The 25,877-nt window shown below is 41.6% G+C and overlaps 1 protein-coding gene across 1 annotated transcript in view; it reads left to right on the top strand.

The window, feature by feature from the left end:
* The window catches only part of LOC101740529 (homeobox protein unc-4), a 62,164-nt gene that overhangs the window by 11,894 nt on the left and 24,393 nt on the right, over positions 1-25,877 (top strand). The window contains exon 2 of the mRNA XM_004921896.5: positions 23,407-23,579. Within this exon, the coding sequence (XP_004921953.1) occupies positions 23,407-23,579 (173 nt within the window). The remainder of the gene's footprint in view (positions 1-23,406; positions 23,580-25,877) is intronic.

The following is a 25,877-nucleotide window of genomic DNA, read 5'->3' as shown; positions in this document are numbered from 1 at the left end:
TAGCCTTCCATGACTCATCGCTGCCAAGCATCGACGCCACGACGCCAGGCAGCGACAAGTCAGGTCCTATCTTTGCGACCAGGACACGGCGCTGCACCTCCCAAGCGGGGCAGACAGCGAGCGTATGCTCCGCCGTGTCCAGGTCGTGTCCACAATGGTGACACCTCGTCGTCGGCTCAGCCCCTATCCGGCGCAGGTACTTCCCGAAGCATCCGTGCCCGGTCAGCACCTGCACCAGACGAAAGGTGAGACGTCCTTCGCCACGATTCACCCAGTCATCAAAGACCGGGTAAACCGCCTCGACGGTCCGTAGCCCCCACGTGGGGTTGGCCAATCGCCTCGACCACGACTCGAGCACGGACCGCCGAGAATGGGCCTTCCGCGCCCTCAGCTCACTCTCGGGGACACGCCCCACGCCCCGAGCACGGAGCTCGCTGCGCCACCGGTAGTCGGCAGCGAGCGACTCCGCCTCCAGCTCCCATGGCGGCGTCCCCGCCAAAACACACGCCGCCTCGAAGGAGATGGTGCGATATCCGCGGATGACCCTGATGGCAACGGTGCGCTGCGGCCGGCGCAGAAACCGAGCCATAGTGGCCCGGTTGCGCGGCTCAGCCCACACAGGTGCACCGTACAGGGCCATCGATCGCACCACCCCCGCGTAGAGGCGGCGCACAACCTGATCCGGTCCCCCAATATTCGGGAGCAGCCGGCTCAAAGAACCGGCCGTCCCCATCAATCGGGGGACCAGCTCCGCAAAGTGAGCACGAAAAGCCCACCGGCTGTCCAACACGAGGCCGAGGTACTTCAACTGCACCCCGACCCCTATCCGGACGCCTCCAACCACGATGTGGGACGTGTAATGAAGTTAGGTAAAGCTTAATGTTTAAATAAATAAAAAATTACATAACCTGCTTTGCATAAGATATACACAATGTATGAGAACGCTATGCAAAGAATTCAAAAAATATTCCGAAATTAAGTTCCTTCTAAGTGAAATGACTATATTTAAGACAACAAATTTCTAGCATAATTCAATAGTCACTTGTAGTTATTATCGTCATAAAATAAATATAGCTACATTTTACATAAAGTCAACTCAGTTTTATCCATTCTATATTATGTATTTTAATTTCTGTTTTTTTTTTGTCAAGGCTCAGATAGTTTTCTAATAGTTTTTAATGTTAAAACATGATATCATCCCATAATTTATATTGTACCGTTATTAATAAAACTATTTTTATGCGCCATTGTTTTCCAGAAGGCACCGGAACGAATTGATTCAGCCTAATAAATGACTAAATAACTTTTTGCGTGGGATTTGAACAAAAAATGTCACCCACGTTTTTTTACTTTTAAAAAAAACAATAAACAAATTTAACGCTCCAATATGTGTAGTGAATGTATTTTAATTGCTTTTTTCTATGGGTCTGATGTGGTACCTTTTTTTTAAATGTACTGGTTGTTTATTTACAATTAAAAAAAAAATCCAAATTCATATTCTTAAGACTTTTAACATAATAGAAATTGAACTTAAATGGTGTTTATTTTTGTCCTATTGTAATTAATCAAAGAAAACTTTAGATATTATTATTAGGTATACCTAATATAATTACATTAATATTAGATTAATTCGTTCCTAAGCTTCGTGCTTAATAAAGTCGATATGTATCAATTTGCATCGTAATTAAATAAAGCTTCGACAGCTGAATAACAAAATCCTTAATATCATCCACTTCGAACTACTTACTACATAAAATATCCTTTAATAAACCTATTGAAAGACGACTACTATACAGCTATTACAAAGTATAAAACACTTCGACATTTTACTCGAAAGGTCAGCCTAACAAATAAACAAAGAATTAACTCTGCAATAGGAGATAATCCTATCGAGACAAACCTATAACATATTGCTAATCCTGAGAAAGGGGGCGCCGTAACTAACCCTATTAAAAAGTGGTTTAGCCCTCCGGCACCATTAATGTAGCATAAAATTAAACCGCGCGTCATGGTTGAAACGCTGTGTACACTTTCGGGGGCCCGGGAGACTTGTTAGACGTATCTAGTTAAGCCTCGTTGAGTATCTCTGATCCGAATTTTATTACAATTCAAGGAATTGAAATAAGATTTGCTGTGCCTTTTGTTATTGTTTTTAGGTAAGATTCTTTGGACAGCAGGTCGCACGTGCGTGTTAATACAGCAAGAACTCAAGATACAGACAGGGCTGTGTTACTATCTGCCTGCGGAAAGATCTCGAATATTTTCGCCATATTGTCAGAAACGATGACTGGCAAACAGAATGGAAGAAGACCACGAGGTAGGGGCCCTGATGTGTTGTTGCGACCAGATCCTCTCTGCTCTCGACTACACAGCCCACAAAGCTCTATACTCGGCGGCCGATAGGAAAATCATGCTGATAGCTCATGTTTAGTTTGGAGATGTCCAAGCTTACCCACCACAACTCCGACTTGGAGTGGCTGGAGGGGTTTTCGGAGCAGCGCCGCGTCCTTGACGCAATAATAGGATGGCAACGATGCTCGCCAGAGACGTATCCTGGCAGGCGATGCTCGGCTTCTGTGAGTCCACTATCTCGCAAAAGGAAGAAGGTGGCGCAATGGGAGAGAAAGAGCTCTTCTTCCCTATTGGCACCGTGCCGCCGACGACGCCGAGCCGGGGGTTGGAGGAAGGCGTTTTTTCAGCATCAAAAAACACAAGAAGGATGCTTTCATTTTGTTTCATTTACATTGAGAAATAAGGTCGAACGCATTCTTTAACCAGCAATAGTTTTAGATTTAATCAGAGTTAGCAGCCCAATTGAATTCTATAGGATGTTCAAATATTCGAAATCACCCAAGCAATAATTGGGTCATTTACCCTGAGAGCTATGAAAAAAATTCAACGCTCCCGGTAACTTGTGGAGCATAATCCAGAAGATATAAGAAGATCGTATTCAAGTATTTATAAGTCTCTGATTTGTGAAGTGTTTATTTATAAAAAAAGGGATTAAATCGAAAAGAAATCAATTATAACAAATATTTTTTTCTACCATTTCCTCTGTTAACAGAGCTGTTTGTAAACGTAGGCTAACAGAATAATGAGGATAGTGAATTTACAAACAGTGGACTCAACAAATCGATCTAGTTTTTTTTATAAAATTTAATGTTAGATGTTTTTTTAACACGCTTTCAACTCTTTAATTTAAGTTATTTAAAACGTTAGTTATTTAAAACAGTTAGCGACTAGCAAAACTTTGGGACGGTATGACTAAAATCCAAGGTTGATTTGTTGATTTCATTCCTTTTGCATATAAATCGGGGTGTATTACTGCTTACATTCCTCTCTCCGATCACACCAAGGACTAATGCATCGATAATAATGTTTAGACTGAACTAATTACGGCCCGCTGCTTATGGTCGACGTACAGATAACATTAGTTATCAGTTAGACATACCCATGCGCGGTGAAGCTTTAGTGCAGTTCAAGGCCCTCTTAAGGGCAGTTTTAATAACTACAATAAATCTTAGGTCGAACTGGAGCGTGAGTAGTCCCTTGGGATCGTCGATGTGATGTACGTTTTAAACTTGAATTTTGGTTGGATATGAAAATTAATTGTTTGTTGAAATGGGTCTACTTTGGGTGGGGCTTACTGTAAGCTCACGCTGGTATCACAGTTAATAGTGATTTAGCCGCGAAGTGCCTTCCGCTTACTGGTGGTAGGACCTCTTGTGAGTCCGCACGGGTAGTGGTATCTACCACCCCGCCTATTTCTGCCGTGAAGCAGTAATTTCGGTATGAAGAGTGAGGCAGCCGTTAAGCCGCAGAAAAATTAATACCCGCCTGGGCCGAGAGGGCTGGTGGTTGAGGCGCCGGCGACCACCGGTCCGGGGTCCCGAGGGGGAGGGTGATGGGAGAGATGTGCTCCGCAATAAACGCTTCACTCTCCCCCTTTGCCTATTCATGAGTTCTGTCTTATGCGAGGTTTGGACGTGGGTTGTTGAACAACAGGAGGTTATAGTTCGACTCCGATATGCTCGTCCTCCATCCGCAGTGGAGGGCGGAAGTCCGACGATTTCCTCCTGACCAAAAAAAAAACTATAATTTTAATTAGATCGAATTACATTCACCCGAAAGACGAACTTGAAAAGCGCACCGCGAGTATCAGTGAACATAGATTACACAATTCATAGACAGATCAAATACAGATTAATCCTCACGGCTTGGAGAGTACGGGCCGGCTCCCTCATCACTACAAACGTCAGGGTCGGCGGCTTCAGTAACGTCTGATATATCGCTCCCAGCGGACACGGCGCACATTGTTTTGCAATACGAACCCCGTACGAATGTGGTGGATCTACCATTTGTTTAGTTGATACGAATGCGGGAACTTTGCTTTCTGCTGCACCATTAAATATTGTAGATCGAGAATTATCCAAATCTAAATTGTTTATGAAAACAGAAAAAAAGGGAAAGGTATAATGAAATTTTAATGACTACAAATCGTCGCCTTCATCAATGACCCAAAGAATACACAGGCAGATTGTCGTGTGCATTAAAAAAAACCTTACTATTAGTATAGGTTGCATTTGTATCCCCAACATCTAGTTTAAAATATAAAACTATTATCACTAGTACGATAGATCCACTTCAGCTTAAATAATTACCGAAATCCATATAACTCGCCTTATCACTTTGAGACAAGGTCGTGAAATCGAATTCTCAACTCATACAGCAAAAGACTGTCTGAACCTAGAATGTAAAGACGCGCATTAGAATGTGTTTACCGTCAATTGAAGCTTAGCACTTTAACACTGCGCTTTAACATTAAATACGAGTATCTTAAATTAACCCAGTCAATAAAAATATTAATTTTAGAGGGACATGACAGTCTGACTAGCTATAAATAAAACACAAAGTGCATCAAATAAAATTCTCAGGTTGTGTCTAACATAAAAATTGAAGTATTTATCGAGCAAAAACACCAAAAAAACACACTTACATCATGTAATATTAATTAGACACGCAGAACAAGTAATAATTACATTCCAAATTTATTATAAATACATTGAAACTTAAAAGAAAATTATTCCTCCAACTATGTTAGCACAGATATGTAGAGTATGAGGCTTATCTTTTACACAAATCCGCATCAATTAATAACTTGTTCTATTAACATAGAGAAGATGTCCAATCTTTAATTTAGTAGCTTTCCATCCACAGTCTATTAATGCTATTTATATCGCAATTTACATAGACTATGCTTTATATCGCGTGGGCAGAGACTCGTGCTTAACAATGAGACAAAAGGTAGTCTATATTCTTTCGCAGACTTCAAACTATTTTCATACCAAATTTCGTCAAAATCTCTTCAGCATTTTGGGCGTGAAAAATTAATAAACACACAGAATCATTTTCTTGTTTATGTTATTAGTATAGATTATTATTTTGTACCGTATGTTCCATGGGCAGTGCTCTGAGGAATTGTTCGAGATGATACCGGCATCTCGTTTTTACCATCGCACCGCCCGCCACCGGAGTAGAGTTCATCCAGACTACCTGGAGCCACTGCGGTCATCCACAGTGCATTTCCAGAGGTCTTTTTTGCCACGTACCTTCCGGCTATGGAATGAGCTCCCCTTCACGGTGTTTCCCGAGCGCTATGACATGTTCTTCTCCAAACGAGGCTTGTGGAGAGTATTAAGCAGTAGGCAGCGGCTTGGCTCTGTCCCTGGCATTGCTGAAGTCCATGGGCGACGGAAACCATTCACCATCAGGTGGGCCGTATGCTGGTCGGCTTACAAGGCATTTAAAAAAAAAAAATCCTACAATGCCAACAGTAAAGTTAACGTAAATTAAACACATTCCCCTCAATCCTAAAACTATTATAATCGTATGTAATAGTAAATTATTAAATAAACCCCATCGTATCGTGTACAAGTGAACGCAGAGTTTTGAAGCCGTGAGTTACAGCTCCCGAGAGAGGCACAAGATAACCAAACATGCGGTCACATTCACATATGTGTATATATACGCTATAGTTCGCCCGTATATAGCTCAGTGTTCACTTGTTTTGAGAAATTTGTGTTGTAATGATAGTAAGAGTAGGCGATATTTTTTTTTTTTTTTTTTTTAATCCTCGGCCCACCTGGTTAAGTGATTACTAGAGCCCATAGACATCTACAACGTAAATGCGCCACCCACTTTGAGATATAAGTTCTAAGGTCTCAGTATAGTTACAGCGGCTGCCCTACCCTTCAAACCGAAACGCATTACTGCTTCACGGCAGAAATAGGCAGGGTGGTGGTATCTACACGCGCGGACTCACAAGAGATCCTACCACCAGTAAATAATGAAGTAATAGTAAGAGGTAATATGAGCCTTTTTACCAGACACCGTTGTAATTATTATTTTTATGATTGAGGATTTACTGGTGGCCAAGAGGCCAGTTTCTCCAGGACAGGTGGGCGAGCAAAGGCTCAACGAGGAGGGGTGGGATTTGCTAACGTCAGCCCGAGCGCCTCCAAGAGAGACCTTACAACTTAAGAGCAGCTGCTTCGCGAATGATTCTACTACCAAATCGGAATCGCGACCCGCTGAGAAGATCCGACGAGAAACCGCTGTAATGTTTTCCGAGGGTGTAGATGCCCAGCTTAAGAACTTTGAATGATTTCACTATATGAGGAGGTGTCATTAGCTTTGAGTCCATTGTGGAAGTGATTATATTTTTTCTTGTTGTTAATATGCTGGTGTGGAATAGTTATCGAAGCCCGTTGACATCATAACCTGGAATGCCGTCATCCACCTCGAGACGTTAGGTCGTAGTCCCAATTATGTCAAGCTGTCCCATCTTCAAACCGGAACATGGCCGCTTCGCAGAATATATACAGAATAGGGACAAAAAAGGGCTGATGATGAATATCCGGGCGGACCACAAGACGCCCTACCATTAAAAAAAAACACAGCCCAAACATCTAAATCAAAACAATAGCGAAACAATCTTTACACGACAATGCATGTTTCTTTTTGTTCTAAATTGATATAATAAAAAAAAAAGAGTTCGTGATCACAAGAAAATGACTGATATAATTGTTAAAATGATTTAAGTCGAATTTTAGTTAGTAGTTTAGTTCAATTCTCAATGAAATTATTTAACCCACAGACACAGCCTACTTAGTTTCTCGCCGGATCTTCTCAGTGGGTCGCGTCTCCGACCCGGTGGTAGATTCTGCGAAGCACTGCTCTTTCTAGGGCCAGTGTTAGCACCACTCCAGTTTGAGCCCCGTGAGCTGATCTACACGTTAGGGCGAAGCTGATATAGCCTCTCAAGGCTATCAGCATAGGTAGGAAAGAAAAAATGAAATTATATTAGGTACTTTTATGTTATATATTTGAGACCTATTTCTCCAATAAAACAAGTATATATCTGCTTGATGAAACTCCATATCTCGTTTTAGCATACAAAACGTGTTAAAGTTAGAAACTTACAGAAACACCGAACTTATGCTAAGATTTTGTCATTCCGCAGAGTGTAGAGAAACGATAGTAAGTATTTCGTCGGCTAATATTCGTTTTTGTATAGTTTCTCTCTGAAGAAAGTTAGTACAAAGATTTAGATTAGATTTAGGTTTAGAAGAAGTAAAAATAGTATTTTCTTCGGGCTTCGGGGGCTATAGACATAATTGCTAAGATCGAACACTCATCTTTTTCGGACATATCACGCGTTCTCCAAGGAATAGTTTGGAAAAGCTTCTCATTCTTGGTCTATTCGAGGGGAAAGGGGCCAAAGGCAGGGCACCAGCAAGACTGTCGGAAACTATAAAGAAGACAGTTGAAGACAGCATCTCACAGGCAGTCCGCTTCGCAGCAGACCGATCATTCCGATAGAGGCACCCGTCACGTGCGGACGTGCTCATCGACCACTCGATTGCCCGGTCTTTGTTCGCCCGGCTTTTGTTAGCCCGGCCATTGTTCGCGCGGCCTGTGTTCGTGGTACATCTGCCGACTAAGTGCTCTTCCTGGAAGTTTTTATTTGTTTTGTTTCCTTTTGTTGTTTCTGTGTTCGTGGTACATCTGCCGACAAACTGTTTTCCTGGAAGTGGTTAATTGTTCTGTTTCTTTTTGTTATTTCCGTTTTGTTGTGTTTTTTCTTTGTCCTGTAGTAATCGTGCCGCATCGCCACCTGTGTTCAATAGAACCGCTCAGGTCCGAGAAGTTGGGGCCTCGCCGCAAGGCGAGTGTTTTCAAGACCCGGGGCCGCCCCACCTGGGCACTCAGCGATCATGGACGCTGTATTCGCGGAATTCCTCCGACTTCGCCACCCACAGCTCGCCTCAGAGTTTCTGGCCTTCAAGGCCGATCACATCGCGAGCCCTCTCGTGGACTCCGCCGAGCTCGCTGCTCCTGCGTCGCCTGTACCTGCGTGCAAAGCTTCTGCATCGAGCACCGCAGCCTCCGTCGTGCCTGCCGTTCCCGCGTCGCCTATACTGGCGAGTAAAACTGCTGCGTCGTCCGCCGTGGCCACCGTTCCAGCAGCGCGATCATCCGCAGCCTCCGTCGTGCCCTCCAAAACACCTGCTCGTAGGTCACCTGCGCCCGCCTCCTCGTCCTCCGACTCTGACTCGGAGATGGAGGTCGACCTCGCTCCCACCTCATCGACGGATGGATTCACCCTGGTACAAAAGGGTAAGAAGCGTGCCGCGGAGTCTCGAGCTCCCGCGGCCGCTAAAATTAGCAAAGCCGCGAACGCGTCGCGCCCCCGCCCTCAGACTCCCGTTGCGCCTCCAGCCCGTGCCACTCCGTCGCCGCGTCCGGTGGCACAAAATAAAACCCAGACCCCTCCGCCGGTAATCCTCCAAGAGAAGGCAGCTTGGGATCGAGTCTCCCTGGCCCTTAAGGCCAAAAATATCAACTTCACGAATGCCCGTAACCTCGCGAACGGCATTCAAATTAAGGTTCGAACACCCGACGACCATAGGGCCCTCTCTTCTTACCTCCGTAAGGAGCGTATAAGTTTCCACACGTATACGCTCCAGGAGGAGCGCGAACTCCGTGTCGTCATACGTGGCATCCCTAAAGAGTTGGATGCCGAGCTAGTCAAGGCCGACCTTCTCGAACAAGGCCTACCGGTTAACTCCGTACACCGCATGCACACAGGTCGCGGAAGGGAGCCATATAACATGGTTCTCGTCGCCCTCCAGCCTACCCCCGAGGGTAAGCAAATATTCAACATCCGAACGGTCTGTAGCCTTTCCGGAATCGCCGTCGAAACCCCACACAAGAAAGGCACACCTAGCCAGTGCCATAACTGCCAATTATACGGGCATTCTTCCCGCAACTGTCACGCGCGCCCCCGATGCGTCAAGTGTTTAGGAGATCACGCCACGGCCCTCTGCACTCGCGATCAAAAAACCGCGACGGAACCGCCTAGCTGCGTCCTGTGTCGTACACAGGGTCACCCCGCAAATTACCGCGGATGCCCCCGAGCCCCGAAAATAAATCGCCGCGTCGCCCGCCAAAACCGCCTCCGAGCTTCCGGCCCAGACATCAAAGCCTCGGCACCCTCTGTGTCGCAGGCTAAGCCAGCGTTCGTTCCGGCGCCGGTGCCCAGTGTCTCGGCTTGGGCGAAACCGCTGTCGTACACGAACACGGTTACAACTCCCTCCTCCGCGATTCGTCCCGCCCCCGCAACTCGTCCCTCTCCCGCGACTTGCCCTCCGACCGCGTCCGACAATCTCGCTTTAGCGATCGACTTCTTTCAGTCGATCAACTTTGAGCGCGTTAACGCTTTGGGCGACGCCATTCGCGCTGCCTCCACTGCACAACACTTTATCGCCGTTGTGCAAGAATACGCCGACGTATACGCGTCATTAAATACGTACGTCCTCCCCTCACTCCGCCGGTAATCAATGGCGTATATAAGTAGAATAAAGCCCCTATCCGTAACGATAGGATTTTTTAACGCTTACGGTCTCGCAAATCAACGTGATCAGGTTTCTGACTTTTTGCGTGACCATCAAATTGATATCTTTTTAGTGCAGGAGACCCTACTTAAGCCCGCGCGCCGTGACCCTAAAATCGCGAACTATAACATGGTCAGGAACGACAGGCTCTCTGCCCGTGGTGGTGGTACCGTCATTTACTATAGAAGAGCCCTGCATTGCGTCCCGCTCGATCCTCCCGCGCTCGCTAATATCGAAGCATCAGTGTGCCGAATCTCACTGACGGGACACGCGCCGATCGTTATCGCGTCCGTTTATCTTCCACCGGATAAGGTCGTTCTAAGCAGTGATATCGAGGCGCTGCTCGGTATGGGGAGCTCTGTCATTCTGGCGGGCGACCTAAATTGTAAACACATCAGGTGGAACTCACACACCACAACCCCGAATGGCAGGCGGCTTGACGCGTTAGTCGATGATCTCGCCTTCGATATCGTCGCTCCGCTAACCCCGACTCACTACCCGCTAAATATCGCGCATCGCCCGGATATACTCGACATAGCGTTATTAAAAAACGTAACTCTGCGCTTACACTCGATCGAAGTAGTTTCAGAGTTAGATTCAGACCACCGTCCCGTCGTTATGAAGCTCGGTCGCGCTCCCGATTCCGTTCCCGTCACGAGGACTGTGGTGGATTGGCACACGCTGGGCATCAGCCTGGCTGAATCTGATCCACCATCGCTCCCGTTTAACCCGGACTCTATCCCGTCTCCTCAGGATACCGCTGAAGCCATAGACATCTTAACGTCACACATCACCTCGACATTAGATAGGTCATCGAAACAAGTTGTAGCGGAGGACTTCCTTCACCGCTTCAAATTGTCCGACGATATTAGGGAACTCCTTAGAGCTAAGAACGCCTCGATACGCGCCTACGACAGGTATCCTACCGCGGAAAATCGTATTCGAATGCGTGCCCTACAACGCGACGTAAAGTCTCGCATCGCCGAAGTCCGAGATGCCAGATGGTCTGATTTCTTAGAAGGACTCGCGCCCTCCCAAAGGTCTTACTACCGCTTAGCTCGTACTCTCAAATCGGATACGGTAGTAACTATGCCCCCCCTCGTAGGCCCCTTAGGCCAACTCGCGGCGTTTGATGATGACGAAAAAGCAGAGTTGCTGGCCGATACATTGCAAACCCAGTGCACGCCCAGCACTCAATCCGTGGACCCTGTTCATGTAGAATTAGTAGACAGTGAGGTAGAACGCAGAGTCTCCTTGCCACCCTCGGATGCGTTACCACCCGTCACCCCGATGGAAGTTAAAGACTTGATCAAAGACCTACGTCCTCGCAAGGCTCCCGGTTCCGACGGTATATCCAACCGCGTTATTAAACTTCTACCCGTCCAACTCATCGTGATGTTGGCATCTATTTTCAATGCCGCTATGGCGAACTGTATCTTTCCCGCGGTGTGGAAAGAAGCGGACGTTATCGGCATACATAAACCCGGTAAACCAAAAAATCATCCGACGAGCTACCGCCCGATTAGCCTCCTCATGTCTCTAGGCAAACTGTATGAGCGTCTGCTCTACAAACGCCTCAGAGACTTCGTCTCATCCAAGGGCATTCTCATCGATGAACAATTCGGATTCCGTACAAATCACTCATGCGTTCAACAGGTGCACCGCCTCACGGAGCACATTCTTGTGGGGCTTAATCGACCAAAACCGTTATAAACGGGAGCTCTCTTCTTCGACGTCGCAAAAGCGTTCGACAAAGTCTGGCACAACGGTTTGATTTTCAAACTATTCAACATGGGTGTGCCGGATAGTCTCGTGCTCATCATACGGGACTTCTTGTCGAACCGCTCTTTTCGATATCGAGTCGAGGGAACCCGCTCCTCCCCACGACCTCTCACAGCTGGAGTCCCGCAAGGCTCTGTCCTTTCACCCCTCCTATTTAGCTTATTCGTTAACGATATTCCCCGGTCGCCGCCGACCCATTTAGCTTTATTCGCCGACGACACGACTGTTTACTATTCCAGTAGAAACAAGTCCCTAATCGCGAAGAAGCTTCAGAGCGCAGCCCTAGCCCTAGGACAGTGGTTCCGAAAATGGCGCATAGACATCAACCCAGCGAAAAGTACTGCGGTGCTATTTCAGAGGGGAAGCTCCACACGGATTTCCTCCCGTATTAGGAGGAGGAATCTCACACCCCCGATTACTCTCTTTAGTCAATCCATTCCCTGGGCCAGGAAGGTCAAGTACCTGGGCGTTACCCTGGATGCATCGATGACATTCCGCCCGCATATAAAATCAGTCCGTGACCGTGCCGCGTTTATTCTCGATAGACTCTACCCCATGATCTGTAAGCGGAGTAAAATGTCCCTTCGGAACAAGGTGACACTTTACAAAACTTGCATAAGGCCCGTCATGACTTACGCGAGTGTGGTGTTCGCTCACGCGGCCCGCACACACATAGACACCCTTCAATCTCTACAATCCCGCTTTTGCAGGTTAGCCGTCGGAGCTCCGTGGTTCGTGAGGAACGTTGACCTACACGACGACCTGGGCCTCGAATCTATACAGAAATACATGAAGTCAGCGTCGGAACGGTACTTCGATAAGGCTATGCGTCATGATAATCGCCTTATCGTAGCCGCCGCTGACTACTCCCCGAATCCTGATCATGCAGGAGCCAGTCACCGTCGACGCCCTAGACACGTCCTTACGGATCCATCAGATCCAATAACCTTTGCACTAGACGCCTTCAGCTCTAGGAGCAGGCTTAGGGACCTCGGTAACCGTACTCGTCGAACTCGACAAAGAGTTCGCCGTGCAACCTAACCCATGAATCAGCTCGCTGAGTTTCTCGCCGGATCTTCTCAGCGGGTCGCGATTCCGATCCGGTAGTAGATTCATTCGCGAAGCAGCTACTCTTGAGTTGTTAGGTCTCCTTCGGAGGCGCTCGGGTAGCTGTTAGCAAATCCCACCCCTCCTGGCTGAGCCTTTGCTCGCCCACCTGTCCTGGTGAAACTGGAAAGGCCTTCGGGCCACCAGTAAACTTTCAATCATAAAAAAAAAAAAAAAAAAAAGCAGACCGATCCTCATGGAAATAGCTATACTTGAGGCCTTAGAACTTATATCTCTAGGTGGGTGGCGCATTTACGTCGTAGATGTCTATGGACTCCAGTAACCACTTAACACCAGGTGGGATGTGAGCTCGTCCAGCCATCTAAGCAATAAAATAAAAAAGTGCTGTCGCGATCCTTAGTAATGATGAAACAACGAAGAATAAGAGGACATAATTAAAACTACTTTTACGATTAACTTCCATATGTTTTTACTTACCATTCGCGGTATTTCGGATACTTTACCGTTGTCGTGGTCAAGGGCGACTGAAATAATAAAATGACAATGAAAAACTTGAGATTATACCGTAAAATAAGTTTCAATAAGTAGCTATAGTAAGATCGATTTTATTAATCTTACAATGTGACTACTATAAGATCAATTGAAGTTACTGTATGGAAATACTAAATTAGATACAAAAACGACGATAAAAAGATGCATATGATGATGCCAAATACGTTTCACACCCAATCCGTACGGGATCAAAATCACGATCTACTTTTAAATAAACATCAAGCTCCAAAAACATGACCAAATTATATCAAAATTTTATCTTACGTCGTGAAAGTGGTACGAATTAAACACAATACCGAGGAGTAAAAGTTCAATTTTGTTCGGACCATGGTCAGGTATAACGACTATGTTTACTTGTTCATACGAAATTACGTATTTTAAAGATTAAATAAGCGAAACAACCGTATAGGTATTTTTTTATTGGCGCTCGTCCCGAACTCGAGCGAGCGCTGTGTCGCGTACTCAGTAATTTTCTTACGATCCTGAGAAATTAATTTTCGATAATCGACCGTAATAAAGTTATAATTTTTCACCCGAATCAGCGGAATTTAGCGGGTCCGGCGCGACAGAGACGCACGCAGTCGGCTGTTAACACTTCAAAGATGTTATAGATGTGACGTATACAAGATATTTGATGCAGGCTTATAGGGACCGAAGCTACGTCTCTTTAGGAATGTTGGAGCGTGAAATTGAGTTCACTAGAAACATCGTTCTGTGATTCAGTCAGTGTTTTGAGTGAACAGTCGTGTGTAAATGACGCACTAATATTTTTTCGTAATAATTTAATGAGACTGTAAGATTCGATAAATTTGATTCTTTTAATATAACTAGTCAGGTCATAAGTATTGTCACACAGTAAAAACTTTTCTTTTAGAATGCTGGCCACAAAAAAGTTTATTGAATTCGAATTCCGAATCGTTCATGAAAATAAAAATGTATACTTTTAGAATTTTACTCATTTTTAAATATGGAGTGGACGCTTAAAGAAGACCGTGTTGCAGTTATTGCGTTGCATCGTTGCGGTTACGCGCCAATTCAAATTTTTAACATACTGAAAAATTTGAATATAACCAAAAGATTCGTTTATCGTACCATCAAACGATACAATGAAGACTCTAGTGTAGATGACAGGTCAAGAAATGGTCGCCCTCGGTCTGTTAGGACTCCAGCAGTAATAAAAGCTGTGAAGGCGCGAATTCAAAGAAATCCCAAACGTAAGCAGAAACTGTTGGCCCTTCAGATGGGGTTAAGCAGAACCACGGTGAAAAGGGTGTTAAATGAAGACTTAGGCATCGGGCATATCGAAGAAAAACAGGACATCGTTTGAATGCTCGTCTAATGGACCTGAGACTGAAGAGATGCCGCGCTTTGTTGAAGCGGTACGCGGGAAAAAAATATCGGGAAATTCTTTTTTCGGATGAAAAATTTTTTACTGTAGAAGAGAGCTACAACAAACAAAATGATAAGGTGTACGCACACAGTAGTGAAGAAGCGAGCAACCGTATTCCGCGTGTCCAACGAGGTCATTTTCCATCCTCGCTCATGGTATGGTTGGGAGTTTCTTATTGGGGCTTAACAGAGGTACATTTTTGTGAAAAAGGTGTAAGAACGAATGCAGTTGTGTATCAAAATACAGTCCTGACGAACCTTGTGGAACCTGTTTCTCATACCATGTTCATTAACAGGCACTGGGTATTCCAACAAGATTCGACGCCAGCTCATAGAGCGAAGAGCACACAAGACTGGCTAGCGGCGCGTGAAATCGACTTCATCCGGCACGAAGACTGGCCCTCCTCCAGTCCAGATTTGAATCCGTTAGATTCCAAGATATGGCAACACTTGGAGGAAAAGGCGTGCTTAAAGCCTCATCCCAATTTGGAGTCACTCAAGACATCCTTGATTAAGGCAGCCGCCGATATTGACATGGACCTCGTTCGTGCTGCGATAGACGACTGGCCGCGCAGATTGAAGGCCTATATTCAAAATCACGGAGGTCATTTTGAATAAACTTTAGTGACATAAGAATCTATGTTTTGTTAAGTTCATTTTGATATATGAATGGTTACATAATGAATAAACTTGTTTCAATTATTTTACATTAAACATGTGACAGAATTTATGACCTGACTAGGTATAAACGCTAAAAACTGCACTTGCAATTTACATTTTTTTAAATTTCATAAATTGTTTTCTCTTTTCAAATAAGCACATTTTAAACTTTAATGCTGTATTAGAATATTTTTTTTATATTGTGGGATTGGTAAGAATGGAACGTATGAAAATAGTGTGAAACGGAGCGTTAAGATCTGAGTAAGAGAAAACGGTAAGAAAGGGAAAAGAGAATGACAGACATAATGACAGAGAAAAGTAAGATTGCAAAGACGGTTGAATAAGCAAAGCGTAAAAAGTGTTAATTGATTTTTAATAAAGAAGATTTTAGAAAAGAAGATTAAAATTGTGATCAACAGTGGAATAATATTATTGTTATGTGCCAAGATCCCAATACTACAATATTAAAACTTTTACTGTCTTTACCACTTAGCACTAATGCGGTTTCATATTTTGGAAATATCCCTCCCTCTTTTACCTACGCTTTATATAATATTTAAACATTTTATCATAATTCATATAAAAAAAATTGTGTTTGCAACCCGATTGCAAGCCTGTACATCTCAATGAAGACATTGCTTACAAAAGTGGCATTATTAAGTAGGCTGGAACTGGTTCCACGAAATAAAACCAAGATTGACTTTAGTCTAATTGAATTTGTACGTGTAAGTTCAAAACTTTGAAAGAAATACCCGAGATATTCATGAGGTAAATTATTAACTTTATATGTTGAACAGAATTAATTTAAAAAAATATATATTTATTGCAATGCTCTTTTTTTCATTTCTAAATTGACATACGATGTGTTTCCATTTGTAAATCTTAACCAATAAAAATCGGAATAAAAATATTTTTGAGACTTTACTACACACGAGATATTGTGATTTTTTTTACAATTTTAAATTAAGTAAAACATTGTGTTAAACTCACGCGAAGCGAAAATGAAATTCAGAAGTATTCTATCTCATTATCTTCCAGGCTAAATCCTATAAATGTATATATATTGCCCGTATACGTTTTTAGATTGATAAGTAAGCTTATATACAACGATATTTTTAATGTACTTTTCAACGACTTCAGAACGTCTGCTTAACTTGGAAATTTAAACACGCATCAAGGACTGATGACAGTACAATAATTTTATAAATTCGCTTTCATATAGGTATTGTATCTTCCCTAGCGTCAACCTTAAAATTAATTGTAAGGTCTGTACGCTATTTAAGCGTGCTTTTACTTTAATTATAAGCTACTTTTTATTATTAGTAGCGCTTGTCGAATGTCAATATCGTTTCATTGAGTCTCAAATCACAACGACGCTTAAAAAGTTTTCTCTTCAAAAAACCCCTACAGTTTGGCTGCGAAAATATCGAACTGTGTCATCGTTGATAAATTTTATCGCCTTAAACTCAATTGATTCGAAGAATGATGAAATTATAAAGCGGTGGGAGTGCTTCGACATATAGCCGGGAGTTTTACGACTTCTTCGGCGTCTGCGCGTGTACTTGAAGTGTTTTCCAGGGAACCGGATCCCGGATTGATCGTTAGAGACTGTTTTCATGTGTGTTTCGTTTTATTTTTCAAATCGTAATCTTAATGCGTTAAATAATCCGCGTTATTAAACGATAGGTAACATAATTTATTTATTTATTTATATAGACACACCAACAGCAATACACACAAAACATTCAAGCTTAAAATTAACTTATATATAATTAAGTACTGGTATGTAAGCCAGTTACAGGCATGTACAGCAATATCTAATAACAAACTATGACATGTTACAGCAATTTTACAAATAATTAATAATTTCAACCGCCAAACTATGGTACTTTTGAAGATTATTTTTTTTATTGCTTTTGATCAATTAAAACTGCTTTTGCAGTTTGGTTTACTCTCGCATTCTTAATGGTCATCAGATTATTTCTGACGTTTCGGATACTTTTAAATTTTCTTGGTCACGGATGACGTTCAAACTATATTCTCCAAGGCAGGCCGTTCACTGGGTACACGCTATTTCGTGGGTTTTTCTTAGTTAGTTACAAACAGTAGAAGTGGTCACTGAGGCTTAAGACCTCAACGTGAATACCACTTAATTTAATTACTTCTACGAACTACGAAAACCGAACATTTAAGCCTTTAAGGACAAAATTTTTAGAAATCTGATACAAAAAACATGAATTGATGTATTCTGAATTAAGATTTATTAATAATTTTGCATTTTACAAAAAAAAAATTAAGAAGACAAAAAAAATACCTTACTACAAATTTGTAGCTATTTGGCGCTTAAGAGATTAACTATCTAAATTAGATTTTATATAAGCAGTGCCAGTTTTATATATAACTATAACGAAAATATAAATGAATTACTATATAAAATTAATCTAGAAACAACCTTAAATGGAAATTAATTTCGCCTCCAACTCTTAAAGCTTAATAAACATAGTAATTACGTACGTATGCCGATACCAGAGATTATCGATATTAACATATATATACTTCCAGTTACTTTCAAGGCAGACTTGTAATCGATAAAAATAGTTTCCTATTCACTAAATGACATATTCTTTGTATCGCAAGGGCACAGGAGAGCGATTGAAATAAAAAAAAAATCGGTTGTCTGTAAAGTCGGTTTACTGACGATAGTTGAAAGTGACAACGTCATAAGAAAATACTGATGGAATGGTTTCATTTTTCAATCATCGCAATTATCGTTGCTATAAACAATTGACAACACATGCGGTAGGCAGCGGCTTGGCTCTGCCCCTGGCATTGCTGAAGTCCATGGGCGACGGTAACCACTCACCATCAGGTGGGCCGTATGCTCGTCTGCCTACAAAGGCAACAAAAAAAACACATTCACTATTCACTGAACTTCATACTTCGCCTCAGAGCGAGGTAACGCCGCATGAGTCATGTTTTTTCGTGCGTGCAGCCGGCGCCATCGAATTATAAGACGTTGTCACGTCAAAAAAAGGAGCAAAATCAAATAGAGTCGTACCTACACCTTAATAGACTTAGACAAACACAAAGAGAGTACGACTTAGTGTCTCAGCTCATAGTCATGCTACTGGAGGGTTATTGGGGTCTAAGTTGCGTTAAAATATCGATAGCTCGCTGTTTCGCTCGTTTTAACGTTATATTTTCTTTAACATTATTATTTTTATTGCTTACATGGGTGGACGATCTCACAGCCCACTTGGTGTAAGTGGTTACTGGAGCCCATAGACATCTACGACGTAAATGCGCCACCCACCTTGAGATATAAGTTCTAAGGTCTCAAGTATAGTTACAACGGCTGCCCCGCCCTTCAAACCGAAACGCATTACTGCTTCACGGCAGAAATAGGCAGGGTGATGGTACCTACCCGCGCGGACTCATAAGAGGTCCTACCATCAGTAAAAACATGTTCTGCATTCCGCCCCTAATATGCTAGCGTTGGACAAACGATTTTTTATAACTCATAAAAAAGGAGACAGATTAATTCAGGATTTTTAAGCACTTATATATCTTAGTCCGGAAGGAATATTAATAATTATTTTCCAATCAACAAATATCAATAAACAAATACATACATAATAGCCTAATTTCATTAGCATTTTAATTGGTTCTTGTCATTTCCTAACGTTATTTTATCAACATAACATTAGCCTAGATTTAAGGTGAATATTTTATTGCATCGAAATTGAATATTATATATAATTTATGTCACATTAAAAACAGAGGTCACTATGTTTATATCAGCCTTACAAAATTTTAGTTAATTGAGAGACATCATAATTTAGACTTCGAATTAACCGACATGGTGGGCGTTGGCATTTATTTATGTTGTCCATGGACTAATACCAAATTCAATATCCGAGGCTATTTCTACGATTTGATACAATGACTACTTTTGAAAGTACTTCTGATACTCAAAACTAGCGAAAGTGAGGCAGCCATAGTAGCTATACTACTGAGACCTTAGAATTTATATCTCAAGGTAGGTGGCGGCATTTACGTTGTAGATGTTTACGGGCTCCGGTAACCACTTAACATCAGGTGGGCCGTGAGCTCGTCAACCCACCTAAGCAATAAAAAAATAAAAAAAACAACACACAAACAACATCGTAATGCGTATTAGTTAATGCTAATAAACGAACGTGCTTTCATTAGAAACATAAGAAATATTGTGAAACCTAATTGAATTTCGTAAAATAATAAATTCTATGAAAATCTGTTTTATTTTTACGTTTAAACACTTTAACGAAACCAACATTTCTTATCTTAGCTGATATAACCACAATAAATCTACATAATAGCCCAATGAAAAAGCAATCAGACAATACACGAATAAAGATATGGATCTCGCCAAAATATCACGTAAATTGCATGTGATTCATGATACCCTCTTATACTACGTCTAATAGAAATATAAAAATGTAAATTGTATTTATTGAAGCGAAATTTCTCGTATGTTAATAATGTATTGCTATTTCTTTTTTAATGTTATCTGTTTTATCACTTTATATAGTAGGTAATAGCGACCTGCCCTCGCTTCGCTTCGGAAACTGTAATTTATTATTGATTTCTCCACTATTTAATGGATGTTATTATACATATTAACCTTCCTCTTGAATCACTCTATCTATTAAAAAAAACCACATCAAAATCCGTTGCGTAGTGTTAAAGATTTAAGCATATATAGGGACAGACAGATATAGGGACAGAGAAAGCGACTTTGTTTTACATACTATGTGCTTATGCTCTTGTTCAATTAACACGTGATTCAAATCGAGGGCTCTGGAAAACGAGTCTAGTTTTCCAAATATTTAGTTAATTTAATGTACCACAAAGTTCGTATTCGGATACCATCATCTCGTTTTTACCATCGCACCGCCCGTCACCGGAGTAGAGTTCGTTCATACTACCTGGAGCCACTGCGGTCATCCACAGTGCGTTTCCAGAGGTCTGGTCTCCACGGTGTTTCCTGAGCGCTATGACATGTCCTTCTTCAAACGAGGCTTTTGGAGAGTATTAAGCGGTAGGCATCGGCTTGGCTCTGCCCCTAGCATTGCTGAAGTCCATGGGCGACGGTAACCATTCACCATCAGGTCAGCCGTATGCTCATCTGCCTACAAGTCCAATAAAAATAAAACTTCATTTTTCTCGTATGTGTGTTTCTTTGTGCTTAGTGCGAGTGGTAAATGAAGGGAAGCTGTTCTCTCCATTAAATTTTAAGTTAACTTTTACGTGATCGAGAAGTTAAAAAAGTCGCACTAAGCACACCGGTATCCGTGACTCAGGATCCAAAGTAAAAATATATATAATCTTTAAAAATTATTTTATTGCCGACAAACGAATTGAGTTTGTGGAAAGTGGTTCCCGGTATTTCATTAACATTAGCAACGCAGCCCATCACGATGTAATATGTCGAAATCTGAATTATATTCCGACTGTTTCACTCTTCTAACAGGACGCACGCAATCCTCTGCGGCAGAAATGGGATAATGGTACCCGTGACGAATTACAATACGCTACCATTGGAAATTACGCTAATCCCTAACATTTTCGGGTTTGCTTTTTATTACACGAAGTCTTTCCTTCAGCGTGGAAATTATTTGTGAGAATCTATTTGGTACGTATTTCAGTAGAAGTCTTAGAAACTGCCCGCGGGTTTTGAACATCGGCACGGTCACAACGCTCGATACGAGTACATACAAGTTTTTTAATAAAGCCAACGTAATTGCGTAATAATATATTTTGCAGGTTCGAAAGTACCTTAACTTACTAAATTTATCAAAACTCAAAAAAAAAAAAGTGTGTGGTGTCGTGGGACACCGGATAGGAACGAAGTTCCTTATTATAAAAATATTAATATTAAGTTCTATTCGAGGTATAAAGAAAATAATTATTCGGGTATACATTTTTTATTATGATTTTTCTATTGATAAAAATAAAATAAAACTACTTAACAAAGTTATCAACTTTATTTTATTCACAATGATTTATAAAAAATATACAATAATAATATGCAAAGAAACAGCTATTTATATGAATAATAATAATAACCATCATACTAAGACTATACATAAATAATAAAAATCTTACGTTAAGGACGTTCTTTCCCGGTTAGGGTACCCCTCCGCATCGTCCCATAAGGAACTTCATTCCAAAACTTCGTTCCAAAACAATAAAACATAGTAACTCGTCAAAGATTAAAATACCTTCCTTCGCCGTTCTAAATAAAGTAGAAATTATTCACTGAACCAAAATTATTAACCGCGCTACACCCTCTATAGCAGATATTTAGAACGAAGAACACCCCTCCCCCAACGCCCCACCCCCGACCCCTGCGACACTAAAACATGTAACAGACTAAATTAAAGTGCGCCAAAACTGTTGTCTGTGGGCCCAAGGCGATCGTTTGTTTTAATACAATAACCATCATCTGTTCCTTTCGCGCCTACGTTAATTGCCTTAAGCCGGTCTCTTTCGTTCGTGAATAATTTACGATTTCTCTTAAGGCGACAACATAACGTATCGATGTATGTAAAGTTTGGCTAACAGTGAACGAAGGTTAATTGAAATGCTTCAGAAACTGGACAAGTTATTTTTGTTCTCGCACAAAATGTTAATAGGTTTCAATAAAGCTATCGAACTTTAGGCTTTTTTTTTGTATACCTATTTGCAGGTAGCCTAAGGGGCTATTCCAAGTTCTCGCGGACGGGTAGGTGAGCTCACAGGTTCAATCTGAAAGAATTTGGTAACCTTAGCCTTAGCAAGAGCAGTGGCTTCGCAGAATCTATCACCGGACTTGGAAACGCGACCCACTGAGAAGATCCGGCAAGAAACTCAGTGGATACTTTAGGCTTTCGTTTCCAAACAACACATTCAAAGATTAGCTAGCGAGAATACAGGTTTTGTTCGCTTATTAGTTCCGAAACAAGCCGATTACGTTAGCGCGAGTGTTAGTACAATAATTCGCTTTTAAAAAACGACCGAAATCACAAAACAACGACACACAACAGAAGCGTGTTCTCTTTAATCACTTGTAATTTATTTAGCCCCACCGAGGGCCGAGCGGGTGATTTACCGTCGTCCCTGTCTCTCTTGTCGCGGTGCGGTGCCTGCGTCCCGCTCTCCGGGGAACGTTTTTAATTAAAATCACCGAGAGAAAATTAGAAATTATATTCTATTTTCTAAAACTTGTTCGGACGCTTTGTAGGAGATCATTTGTTTTTTATGGGCCCCCGTACGCGGCTTTGTTTTAACTGCGCAGGAATTGTCTAAATGGAGTTTGTCGGCTGCCGGTGTCTTTATTACTGTTCCGTCTTCAATTTTCGACTCTCAGATTCGATTAAGGGATGCTTTATTAATTGAGTTATTAATTTTTGACGCTTTCATCAATATTATAATTCGTTTGGAGATTTTAAAGGCTCTTGATTTGTTGTATGCTCGGTGGTGGTGTGAGGCTTTAAATCGAAACTGGTTTGTGTTATAAAATATTGTAAATATGCAGTTATAGGTGAACGTAATTCATTAATTAGTTTTGATTTTCAACTTATCGGCGGGATAAATCAGATAAAATGTTTTTAATACGCTTTTATTAGCTTCAGACGTATGTATGTTTGTAACGGAATCTTTGAACATGATTTTGACCCGCTTCAAAACGTCGGACTAACTCGAAATTTGGTATACTTATTAAGGACCGATGACAATACAATAACACACAACACGCTTTTTTTTACAATAAAATCATTTTTTCTTACATTATTTTTAATTCAATTTAATTAAAATTTATTTTCTATTTTTTTAGTTGGATTTTCTATAAAAGCGTATTTTGTTATTAGTTTTTTTAAACTATTAATTTTTTTTTTATCAAAAATTTACTCACACTTTCATATGCTTAAATACTGAGATAAGTTCAGTGATGCTAATCGGTAACTTCAATTTCTTGTAGGTGGGGTAGGAGATGATGATGGCGACAGCGGAAAGAGAAGACGGTCGCGGACTAACTTCAACTCGTGGCAGCTGGAGGAACTGGAACGAGCCTTCCTGGCGTCCCACTACCCTGACGTGTTCATGCGAGAGGCGCTCGCCATGAGGCTGGACCTCAAGGAGAGCAGAGTCGCTGTAAGTACACAGATTTAAAATAACTAGCGGTCCCCCAGTAGTCGAAATTCGACTATAATTAATCGAAATTATAAGTTTGAACATTATTATGGTTCTATTGTCAAAGACTATTATATTTCTATAGGCACATATTTCGCCAAGAAAGATAAGCAATATTAACTGTTTCTCAATTTAACTACAGACTTTAAGCAATAAAAAAAGTTTGGCAATAAACAAAGAGTACCTATATCTGTGTGTGTGTCAAATACATGGTAGTGTGTGTAATGTTTTCTTTATTGATTGAATGTATTTTTAATGCATAATTTTAAAACCACCTTGAGATATAAGTTCTAAGGTCCCAAGTATAGTTTTTTTTTTTTTATAAAATAAATCCCGTTTTCCCCTGACTTTGTCAGAGCTCTTAGAAGTGGTTATGTGAATTATTGTCATTTTTTATTATCTGTTTACCTAGAGTTTTTGATTTTTTAATTTTTATTTCCAAAGTTAGTACATTCCGTGAAGTTACACTGTTTTTTAACAATAAGTCCCCATGCTTACCAGGCCATATTATTTCTAATAAGGTGGAAGCATGGGTCAGGCTTTATTACGTTTTATTGTGCGTTCGGCTATTTTCGTTGTATACTTCAACAGAATGTCCCTTTCCTGTTTTTCTCGCATAATGTGGCTTATGCTGTTAAGGCTCAGCCCCATCTGTAGCTCCTGCTCCAACTCGCACCTCTCAGTCGCAAAAACAGGGCATTCCAGAAGTATGTGAGGGACAGACTCAATCGCGCTGGGCTCGCAGATGCACGATGGGCTCTGCTTACACTTAAATCGGTACAAATATTCGGAGAACCCACCGTGCCCTGTTAGTACTTGTGTTATTACCCCCCGTGGCTTTATTTTGCGCACGATTTGGTATGCATCTCCAGCGTCTGGGAAAAACATTTTTGTGACCCCCGCGGTTTCTCCGCTTTCATACCTCCGGTTCCATTCAGCCAGCTGCAGCCAAGTATAGTTACAACGGCTGCCCCACCCTTCAAACCGAAACGCATTACTGCTTCAGGGCAGAAATAGGCAGGGTGGTGGTACCTACCCGGGCGGACTCACAAGAGGTCCTACCACCAGTAATTACGCAAATTTTATTTTTGATGGTTTGTTTTTTATTACACGATGTTATTCACCGTGGAAGTCAATAACATTTGTTAAGTACGTATTTCATCAGAAAAATTTGTACCTGCCTGCGGGATTCGAACACCGTTGCATCGCTACATACGAATGCACCGGACGTCTTAACCTTTAGGCCACGACGACTTTTAACGCTATGTGTAACGCACATAGAAGTAACTAGTAATGGCTTGAGGTGTGGCAATTTGGGGTTTCGTCTTTGCGATAAGAGGATCCCGCGTATTGAATAATTTATATGAGGGTTCCAAGTGATACTTCTATACTCACATAATTGCCTTAGCTTCGTTTAAGGATTTTAACATAGTTCAATATCTATACTCTATACTAATATTATAAAGAGGAAATAATTGTTTGTATTGAATAGGCTCCGAAACTTCTGAACTGATTTGAAGAATTATTTCACTGTTTGGAAACTACACTCTTCCCGAGGGCTATAATCTTTTTTGAAAAAAATTAGATCTTTATCGTGTAATAAAAAAATCAAACCCGTAAAATTATAATTGGCGTAATTACTGGTGGTAGGACCACTTGTGAGTCCGCGCGGATAGGTACCACTGCCCTGCCTATTTCTGCCGTGAAGCAGTAATGCGTTTCGGTTTGAAGGGTGGGGTAGCCGTTGTAACTATACTGAGACTTTAGAACTTGTATCTCAAGGTGGGTGGCGCGTCTACGTTATAGATGTCTATGAGCTCCAGTAACCACTTAACACCAGGTGGGCTGTGAGCTCGTCCACCCATCGAAGCAATATAAAAAATAAAAAAAAACTCCAATAATGTGTAAAAGCCAAGGTGTAAAAAAAATACATAAAATATTCTTAACATCGCGTGCCCTGCAAAAACTATTTATTGATCATAAAACAAAATAATGTACTACGACTTTGTAGAACACATTATTAATCACAAAAAGTGTCGCGACAGCATATGTCTGACTATTGTAATTATGCCGCAATTTATTTTTAATAAAAGGACCACTTTCTAAAAAAAAACCTTCAAATATCGTTGAAATTTTTGTTATAGAACCGAGCGGAGCCGGAACGGGCCGCTATTGCGTATAAATGAGAGATTAATTCTATTCTAAGATTGAGAATATATTTATTACAACTAGGTATTAAGTATGGTTTAAGTTAATTTT

This window comes from Bombyx mori, chromosome 17 (genome assembly GCF_030269925.1).
Source record: "Bombyx mori chromosome 17, ASM3026992v2".
In the NCBI taxonomy this organism is placed as follows: domain Eukaryota; kingdom Metazoa; phylum Arthropoda; class Insecta; order Lepidoptera; family Bombycidae; genus Bombyx; species Bombyx mori.
The sequence above is the reverse complement of the archived record's forward strand: the minus strand, read 5'-3'. Positions and strand labels throughout refer to the sequence as shown.